The sequence below is a fragment of the Pungitius pungitius genome, chromosome 17 (genome assembly GCF_949316345.1).
Source record: "Pungitius pungitius chromosome 17, fPunPun2.1, whole genome shotgun sequence".
Classification (NCBI taxonomy): domain Eukaryota; kingdom Metazoa; phylum Chordata; class Actinopteri; order Perciformes; family Gasterosteidae; genus Pungitius; species Pungitius pungitius.
The window spans coordinates 17,210,941-17,220,768 of NC_084916.1; the positions used below are offsets into that span (position 1 = coordinate 17,210,941).

Consider the following 9,828-nt stretch of genomic DNA (forward strand, 5'->3'; position numbering starts at 1 on the left):
GCCGCGGACCTCCATTCGGTTACTTGGTGGGTTTAGCTGACGAAAGCGGGACGCGCATGCGCGTTAGTGGATCTTCCGAAGGATCGTGAGAGATTTTGAGACCCCCCCCCTCGCGCTCCGGTGTCCTCCTCTCCTTCCCATGATGCCTCCCGCGACCTTGACAGAAGCTGCCGGGTGGTGCTGATGCGGCGGATGCTGATGCGATCCGTTGCTGTGACAACAAGTCACGCGGCTTCCGGGCTGATCCGGTTGTAGACTTTATGACTTTCTGTTCTCTCTCCGACAGACTCACGAGGTCACGGTCCGCCTCAACGTGGACTAAGACCCGGATATATACAATTATACAAATATATATGATACAAATTGTATGGATCTTCTCTCCGTGGTCACAGCTGCTGAGAGAACCTCGTGGGGAGGATACGTGTCTGTCTCCGAAGTCCTGATGATGATGGAGATCAGGTGGTGTCAGCAAAAGCTTCAGAAGGAGCCTGAGTGGAATGTGTTGACATTAGGATTTTGTGTATTGTCCATTTTAAGAAGCTATTCAATTTAGGTATTTTAGACTTAATTAATACAAGTAATTGTATTGTTGTAAATGTTGTATATTCTCTTTGGGTATTAGCATTCTTCTCATATTTTTGGTACAGAAAAACACAATATTTCAATAAATCGTACACGTGCTTCCCTGAGAAATGTAGTTATTAATATATATTTATATTTTATTTTTATTTTATGGAAACAGAACTATTAAAGAAAAAGGAAAAGGTTGGTTGTTTCTCCGCCTTGCCGATGCCGACCTAAAAATCCTTTAATTTTGCATCCTGTCAACCTGCTGATCGGAGAGAAAAATCTAATTTAACAGCTGATCAATATTTAATGTCACACTGCGGTTCCTCTAACGCAGAGGTGTCAAACACGGGTCCGGTGATGGGTGCGTGGATGGTGCGGGGGGAGGAACGCTGTCGTGGGTCCAACGAGTGCGACCCCCAGTGGACTCTTTAGGAACAGCAGCTACTTTGAGAGAAATGCAATATTCAGTCTTTGTCTTGTTTACAATTAGCAGTCATGGGCCGTATGTTTGACCCCCCCCCCCCCCCCTCTCTAACGAACACATTCATTCTCCTGGTACCAGGACGTCCAGACCCCAGCTTGAGAAAGAAAAAAAAATCAAACATGGAACAATCTCATTATATCATGTATTTACTCATTGAAGCACAGATCTTTCCGGGGAAACTTCCCTCCTCTAACGTTGACTCGGTTTTAAACTCACGGTTAGCAGTTTGTGACGAAACCCCCGCATCTACAATCGCTGTTTTTAAATAACCTTTATTGAAAAAAGTGCCCGGGATTATTGACAATCAACACTTCTATTAACACGGAACGCTGTTGCGTCAAAGACTAAATATTAACATAACCACAAGGAGACATCCTGAAGAAGGGAAAGCTGCTGTTTTTGCATTCTATGAGGTGAAGACCATGTGACCAGGTGGAGATATATATTTATTTATAAAGGCCAGATGTCTCGTCCGCGTTGGCCGGTGTTACTGGTTTTTGAACCTACTGGTTTGCACGTCTCAAGATGACTGCACTAAAGAGAGTCTCAGCAGTTGACCACTCAAACATGAATGATAGGTAGATAGATTTCTTTTAATTCATTATGACATTTTACACCGTTAGTGGCTAGGAAACCTTTAATGACTTGTTATAAACTGCTTTGGTTTATAATAATACGTCTGCTTAAGAAGCTCCAAAACCTCACAGCGCAGGGTATATTATATATATATATATATATATATATAATATATGACAAATATGACATTTTGTTCAAATCAATCAAGCCAAAACACCCTCGGAAACAGTTGGTATGTATATTTAATAGTCCTGTGAAAATTTAATTTAATTTAATAAAAAACTTAATTACTAGACAACTGTTGGCTTCATGTTTGTATTTTAGGAACTAACCCAGTAGATGTGTCACGGGGGGGGGGGGGGCGGCAATAGATTCAAACGCAGAGGGAAGTCAAAACAAGGGTTTTAATGTTCAACAGAAATTGCAAGGCACAAAAATAGAACTCAAATACACTCTCTTGGAGATCAGCTTTTAAATTAGAAAAACAGAAAATGAATCCTCTGGAAAAGGGAACCCCCCTCCCCCCCCTTGAAGAGAGAAACTGGATCAGAGCCCACTAGGATGCAGCTCACCGCTGCACGAAGCTGGAGACCCGGGTACGCAAGGCTTGGCTGTACATAAGACAAGAAGCTTGGGAGGTCTAATCCCTCTGGAGTGAGTGCAGATGGGGAAGAAGAGTCAATCAAGGAGCGTCTAACCTCTGCTAAAAGGATGAGACCATCTCCTGAGAACATTGCATCTATCAAAATGGGCATCGGAGAAAACCTTCACCAACCGAAGACTCTGGATCACAAACAAGTCGCCATAAATACCCTTTCACTGCTTTTAATGAAACATTCATCTGTGTTTCAAAATGATTGTTTCTCTTTTTGTATCTGCTACTTTCCTGTTGGATGCAGAGTTTGGAAAAATGTTCCCTGGGAAAGAAAAACTCTTCCTTCAGAAATAAGAAGGACATATCGTTCCAAAACTACTGAAAGTGGCTGAACTTGAAATTGACCCACATATCTTGCCAGCTGGTGAGTAGATTGATGGTAAATTATGTTCCATGCATATTGGGTACAGTCAGTGTTTTTTTTAAATTTGGTGGTCAAAAGAACTATGCCATATTTCATCATAACCGTGTCTGAGGGATATCCGGGGGGCTTCTTCGTAACCCTTACTATTTTAAATAAAATCAGAAACTCAGTCTTGTTCAAGTGTCATTTAAATGTGTTTAAATGTCTGATTCCCCTACATGGCTCATCTTTTTCTATTGTGATAATTTTGTGGACAACTTGGTGTCTGAGATGGCATCAGTAGTCATTTGTAGTACATCCCATTTGTTTCTTTTTTGTTCTGCTTAGAGTTACTTTAGAGTTACACGCCACTTACAATAAGTACATTTCCACATAGAGATACAAACTCAGAAGAACAAGTAACAAGAAAGTACAATTTAATCAAATAAGCAGTTTCAAAACATGTTATAGAAAAGTGCCATTATAAGTACAATTTAAGTGCTATGGTTTGGTAGTTTTTAGTCGAGGTAGAGTCTAAAGCATCTAGATCTGGTGAGAACCTGGTCACAAAGACACTCACCAACTTGACCGTTTTAATGCTGCCCACAGCTCTGGTCCCAACAACAGGCACAACGTTGCCGGGTCTCCTTTTCCGTCCCGGGGCAACAGAGTCTGGTCAGCCGGACGCTTCATCTCCACCGCGATGGCAGGAAAGTCCTCGCCCACATGCGCTTGTAGCTTCATCGGGTGCCTCAATGAGCAGACCTCATTGTGCAAATGCTCCATTCTGCCAAGTAGACTCGAAACGTCCGTGTTGGAAAATGTCACCGGCGGCAGTTCGTCCAGGTAATGAGGTAACGAGAGGAATGTTCTCCCCACACTCATTGATTGCTCTCAAGCCACTTTGTGTGTTGTTGATGTCTTTCTTCCCTTTATGGAACACGCACCGCTGTGCAGTCGGGCAAAGTTCAAACAAAAGTCTTTTCGAGGTCTCGATCCAGTCGGAGTGGAACGTGTTCACAGCCAGCAGGACGATCTGGTCTCGGCTTAAAGTCTTAATTCTCACAGCAAGGAAGTTAAGCAGCTCGTCCTCCACATTAACTTTACCGTCATCAGTCCTACAAATCTCAGGTTCTATTAGAGACGCTTAAAGCCCGGAGCGCCGGGGGCTGGGTGTGCAGCACCCGCCATTGATTGACATGATAAAGATCGTAATCTTATGGACCCAATTCTCCTCTCTGCAGAAGGTGTCTAATCAGCTTCAGTGGCGGGGGGGGCGAGGGGAGAAGCCTCTGGGTTCTCCTCAGGGGCTCTGTTGGTTCCTACGCTCGTCATGGAGCCGTTGGAGCCGGTGCCGCTTGAGGTGGAGCCGGTTGAGTTGGAGCCGCTTGAGGTGGAGCCCACCGCCCTGAAGCGGATTGAGGTGGAGGCGGCGCCTGCGTGGAATGAATGTTTTAGTTTATACAGTGAGACTTAAAGCTCACACATGAGACTGGACTTGAGGAACAGGGATTTGCTTCAAACTGATTCTGATTATTTTCGGTGACTAAAACAGCATTAAGAGCCTTACACAAACATCACATTCTTTAAAGTAGCAGTAGTGCATTAAAGTAGTTACCGTTTCCACATGTGAAAGATAGAAGTCCTGTAAACAAACACAACATGTGAACATAGAGTGACGTCAGCAGCACCTCAAGACGTCTGTACAGTAATTCAACTTTAACCTTCTAACAAAATAAAGACACTGCAACTTTCTAGAAGAGTCTCAACCACCAAGTGCTCAGTGTAAATAATACTGCATTATTATTATTATTACTACATAATAATTAATGTTAATGTGAAACTGCAACTTAAATATTAAAAAACACAAAATGGGAAAAGTACATTTCACTCGAGTAGTTTTATATTGTACAAACCTTTTCTGTACAAGAAGAACAGAACTCCAGCCACCAAAAGAACGACAAGTAAACTCAGAACCCCTTCAATGATTAATCCGATTAATCCGATTGGTCCGATTGAGATTGGAGGGAGTCGTTCTAAAACAAAGAAAAGGTTCAACACGTTGTTCATTCACTTCAACAACGAACATTTCTGTCCTTTTAATCACCTTCATTCAAATGTTCCTGCATTAAGATGTCTGCATTTTATATTCTTAGTTATCAGAACAATAAGCTAAGCTAACGTTAGCATCAGATCTGAGTCTGAAATCATGAATCTCAATGATTCATGATTTCATCCTGTTGCACTAAACCATGAAACAGCACAGAAGAAGAACAAGTGTTTTACCCCATTCCTTCTGGACGTTCACCTCGGACTCCTCATGGATCACCTGACAGGTGTACCGAGACTCGTCAGTCTTCAGGATCTCCACAGAGTCTCTCCTCTGGAAGGTCCCGTCTCCGTTAGGCCGAGAACCAGAAGACTCGACTCCGTCCTCTTTACTGAGGACGCGTCCGTTCCTTCTGACCAACAGCGTGATGTTTTTCGGGTAGAAGCCGGTGGCGAAGCAGTTCAAGACAGTGTGTGCGTCCTTTTTGGCGTTCATGGCGAACAGGTGAACATCTGGTTTCTCTGCAGGGAGGAGCCAGCAGGTGAGGAGGAGGAAACATTTTACAAATATAAAGCGAATCAGTGGAACCTGAGCATCTATAATCTACTTTTGACCAAAGTGTGGCTACAACTATTTGTGCTGAAAGGCAGTGATTTTCTTACTATTCATAATGTGGCTGGTAACGTGTTATAAACGCAACAAGGTACTTTATCTTCAGTAATGTAACTGTTGTACTTAGGTCATGCAGCGGAGGGCCGGCAACCCTCAAACAGTTGCTTTAATATGGTCTCTACATACTGGCTGCTTTGAGCTGCTTCTCCTGATACTTCAGGAACTTCTCCATCCACTCCATGCACTCCTTCTCCAGGTAGCCTTTGAGGGACTCCTTCTCCACGTCGACGCCGTCCCACGTCCTCTTGGTCTGCTCCGCCTCCGTGACCCCGGCCACCCACGCGCTGTTGCTTACATCAAAGGACAGGAAGTCCCTCCCATCGTAGCTGAACGTGTCGATGCCGCTGGTGAACTTCAGCGTGCCGTCAGGCTGCTTCTCGCCCTCACAGCCGTGCATCCACTGGAGAACGTGTTGGTCAGTGGCTGGGGGGGGGGGGGGGAGAGAAGGGGGCGGAGCAGACAGGAAACCATGAAGAAGAAGGTGACGTACGTGTACCAAGCAGCAGCAGCAGCAGTGTCAGCGATGTCCTTCTTACCTGTCTTATTCTGCTTCATGCGCTCCATGAGGATGCCGATGTTGACCTTGAACCACTGCTGCTTGTACTTACGGGACTGTGTGCCTTTGACCCAGTAGTCATCAGGCAGACGCTCCATCATCCAGGGCTGCTTGGGGACCTTCACCTTCTTGTCGCTGTCGAAGTAGTCGATCATCTGGCCGTCCAGCATCCCCATGGCGGTGAACTCGTGGAGGCCCGGCAGGCCGACCGGCTCATGAGAGAAGGCCGTGTAGATGTAGGTGAGGGAGTGTTTACCTACGAAGAGGAGAGATGATGTCATTATTTATTCATAATGTTCATCAACACGTCTACAAATACTGTTGAATCTTGGGATTCTTTTGGTTCTCAAACAAGATGTACTAATATATATATACACATATACACACACACACACACACACACACACACATTCAGGGTGTTGAACTTTGACGCCATTTTCAGACACGCAGTCAAAATGAGGAAGGACTCGACGTTCCGCTTCGTGTCTGTTATTTGTTTGTTTGTGATAATCAAAAGCTTTTTCTTAGTGATGAGTTAGAGAATCATTGCCCTGTTTTGCTGAAGATTTCAAGGTCAGAGGTCAAGCAGGATGTGCCGAGCAGGCAGACACGAGTCTGACAAGGAGGGAGTGAGGGACACACCAAGCACCAAGCACCACACACACACACACACACACACACACACAACCGCTCCTTTGCAAACGCAGCGCTGATACCTGTGACCTGTGACCTGACAAATAAATCTACCAGAACCAGAGAAGTTGTTCGGCTGAATTCTTCCAGACGTCCCCATCCGGGCTTCACATTTTTGAACCCGTTCCTTCGATGCATTCGTTCGCTCCTTCTTTTTCTTATTCTAACAGTTTGGAAGCATCGAACTCGACGGAAGAGACTCAGATCAACAAGAATAAAAACTCGAACCTAAGTTTTTAAGAATTAAAACAGAAAACCGCGTCTTTTCTTCGTGTCTTTTTTACTTTCGTTTTCCACCGACTCACGCAGGACGCGTCTAAAGTCTCAACTCACCGCCGAACACCGTCACCGTCACCTGCAGAAGGACGAGCACGGCGAGGGGCGACATGCCGCGGTCCAACCGGGACATCCTCACTGCTTCCACCGGGGAACGAAGCGACGGTTTACCGTGTTTTCTACTCGGTGGGAGCGCGCGACGCCTCTTCCGCGTTGCTGCTTGTCGCGGTGCGTTCGGTCCCTGTTCCGCGTACGTAGTTAACTTGAGATAACAGGTGATACACCGACATCTGTCACCCATCAGGAACTGTGACCGCAGGGGGCGCTGTTTCACATCGTCTGCTCGTGCGTGCTAGACAATGAAGGGCGAAGAAGAGCGCCTACGCAAACGGCGTAAACATAAGAGCGGAGAGGATTAGTTCAACACTCCCCCGGAAAAAGGCAGCTCACTTCCTCATTGATGAAGGAGCGTGATGAACACTATACGCTGCAGTCGAGCATCCACTGTCCCACAGAATGTCCCACGGACTGTCTCTATGCGGTCTCACACACTCTCTCATGTCTTACATACCCAGTGACCATTTCTGGTTGAATAGACGTTGAAAAATGGTTTAAAAGTGAAAGTTTTTTCAACGTCTATGTTTAGACCACATTTCAACGTGATTTTTAATACGGTAAAACGTCTTCTACTTTGTGCTATAGCCTTATTTTACAGGATTAAAAAGAAACGACGTCCACATTTGTACGTTTACCACCGATATTAAAAATCACGTTGAAAACGGGTCATTACATAGAAGGCAGATTTCTCTGGTCAACGTGTTTATTTAATTCAAATTGTTTCATCCAACCCAAAATGAAAAATAAGCATTACAATTAGGCTAGTCTGTAAACATGCAGCATCCCGTCCCTAAACCATCACATCTACAGGAAAAAACTCCCTTCAACCGGGAGAAACCTGAGGGAGAACAGCGGAGGACTAGGTGTGTACAGAAATAACAACTTAAAGATGTACAGTACGTTCAATTCCTACGACAGAAATTATTCAGAGTAGTACGCCAGGTGTATCAGATGTAACCTCCGTCCCCAGGAACCTGTGAGGTTCCGCAGTCAGGTCGGTAGGTGGCGATGGTTGACGGTATGTTCCTCCGGTGGTCGGCGGAAGGATCCTTTTTCAGGAGCGACATGGACCCGCCTCCTCTCCCTCATGCAAACGACATGTAAATGAGTATCTTCACGGCCATGGGTTAGCCGTCATCGGTTTAAAAAAAAATACTTTGAGAATGTAGCACAACACAGCGACCTGAAAGTAGCACAGCGTCTTAAATCAAGTGAAGTAGGGCCTACCTGGTCGAAATAAATTTATGGTGAAATGATTCTTTTCACTTCTGTATTATGGCCCCAACAGAACTCACTGGAACATTCAGAAGCTTAGAAACGCGCCTCTAACCAAAGCCGTCATTGTATGAATTAGGCTGCGAAGGTCTTGAGACAACTGTAGCCCCTGCTTTCTTCAATAAGAAGCTTGCTACTTTTAAATAAATCTAGATTCCTAGGCCACACCAACACAGCGAGAAATGACCAGACAAAAAAAGATATATGTATAAAAAATAGTAATTTATTTCTATTAGAGTTAAGTTTGAAACATTAAAACATCAAGTGAAAAACCAGGAGACAAATGAAGGAATGATTCAATGCTCTGTCCAGAGTAAAAACATCAAAGTTCGGTCCAGACTGGAGTTTGCTCCGGGTTTTCCTCTTCCGCCGGCACAGGATGGCTCACTCCCACAGTGCTTCAAATAGTCCGTTCCACATCCAAAGGTCCGGGACCAGGAATTCCGGGGTCCCGCTCTGCTCCTCCATACACTTCATGTAGGCGAATCACCGTCAGTTGCTGGATCGGGCACCTTCAGTAGGGGGTTTGCATCTAGCCTCCTTTTATTGGGAGTGGTCTAATCAGCTGGCGAATCACATCTGATGAACGGGGTTCTACAGGTGTGTCAATTAGTGTTTTTGTTGTTGCAGTTTGTGAGGGGAAAAATTCAGTCCGGAGCAGGGGCGGTTCTGCATTGAATGGCACACAGGGCGAGACCCCCTTTGAGCGCCCCCCCCCCAAAAAAAGTTCACAAAATTCTGCAGTTATATTTTTTATTTTATTTTAACAAAGTGAGAGAAAATTCCATTAGAAAAACACACTTAACAGAATCCAGTTATTGTTGCAATTACAGCAGGAAACACACATTTCACACATTTGCACAAAATATGTCTGTATAATTTATCAGAACTTAAATGAATATACACTATATCCATAATTCTGCCAAAAACGTTTAGTTCTGACCGTTAAACTATACTTCGTTAAACTATACTTTGTCACAAAATATAGTTGTAGCAAATAGCAAATGTCCGTCTTTGAAACTACCTACAGATTTGAAAATTCCGTTGGTTTATGACAGGACGTTAAACCAAATGATGGAAATAAATAATAACTAAACTTGTAACAGTTTTGTTGCAAAGCACATATTATGGTGAAATTACAAACCTTGTGTTTGTTGAGTTAAAACCCAATTATTGTTGTACAAGCATTAAGCAACATAGCAAAAAGGCTAACAGACGAAAGAGTTACCCCACCAATTAACTTTAGCCCTTCATTCATGACACATGTATAATCATACAGAGAGAACATAGTTACAAACCATCTTTTGCGCGTTTCTCTTTTCTTTCTATAGTGGGAACCTGATGGCTTTAACCTTTTTCTGTCCATCTTAGCCGACCGTTCCATTTGGGTGACCCAGAGGTGAACTGTCCCCCGCGCGCCCCTCCCTTTTCCCCTTCTCAAACACACAGCTTCTGTGCACAGCACCTCCAGCAAGCAGGGCGCCTGCAGGGTGGGGGGGGGGGGCAATCGAACTGGGCCGCCCCGGGTGGCTGCCCGGTTCACCCGGGCCCAGAATCACCA

The 9,828-nt window shown here is 44.7% G+C and overlaps 2 protein-coding genes across 3 annotated transcripts in view; both read right to left on the minus strand.

Moving 5' to 3' along the window:
* Nucleotides 1-680, minus strand: part of LOC119218961 (solute carrier family 2, facilitated glucose transporter member 1) — a 10,086-nt gene extending 9,406 nt beyond the window's left edge. Inside the window, exon 1 of the mRNA XM_037473778.2 lies at nt 1-680. This exon is cut by the window's left edge and continues 219 nt beyond it. The gene's annotated coding sequence lies outside the window, so the exon portion shown is untranslated.
* A 1,335-nt stretch (nt 681-2,015) lies between these two features.
* LOC119218980 (BOLA class I histocompatibility antigen, alpha chain BL3-7-like) lies at nt 2,016-7,137 on the minus strand. Of its 2 annotated transcripts, XM_062558536.1 has the most exons (7): nt 6,933-7,137; nt 5,887-6,162; nt 5,477-5,773; nt 4,915-5,199; nt 4,545-4,664; nt 4,247-4,273; nt 2,016-4,064 (listed from the first exon to the last, which is right to left on the minus strand). In XM_062558536.1, exons 1-7 carry the CDS (start codon nt 7,006-7,008, stop codon nt 3,880-3,882), a joined length of 1,266 nt encoding a protein of 421 aa, XP_062414520.1. In that variant the 5' UTR covers nt 7,009-7,137; the 3' UTR covers nt 2,016-3,879. The 2 variants fall into 2 exon arrangements, with proteins under 2 accessions (XP_062414520.1, XP_062414521.1); XM_062558537.1 differs by lacking the exon at nt 4,247-4,273.
* Between the last annotated feature and the right edge of the window lie 2,691 nt (nt 7,138-9,828).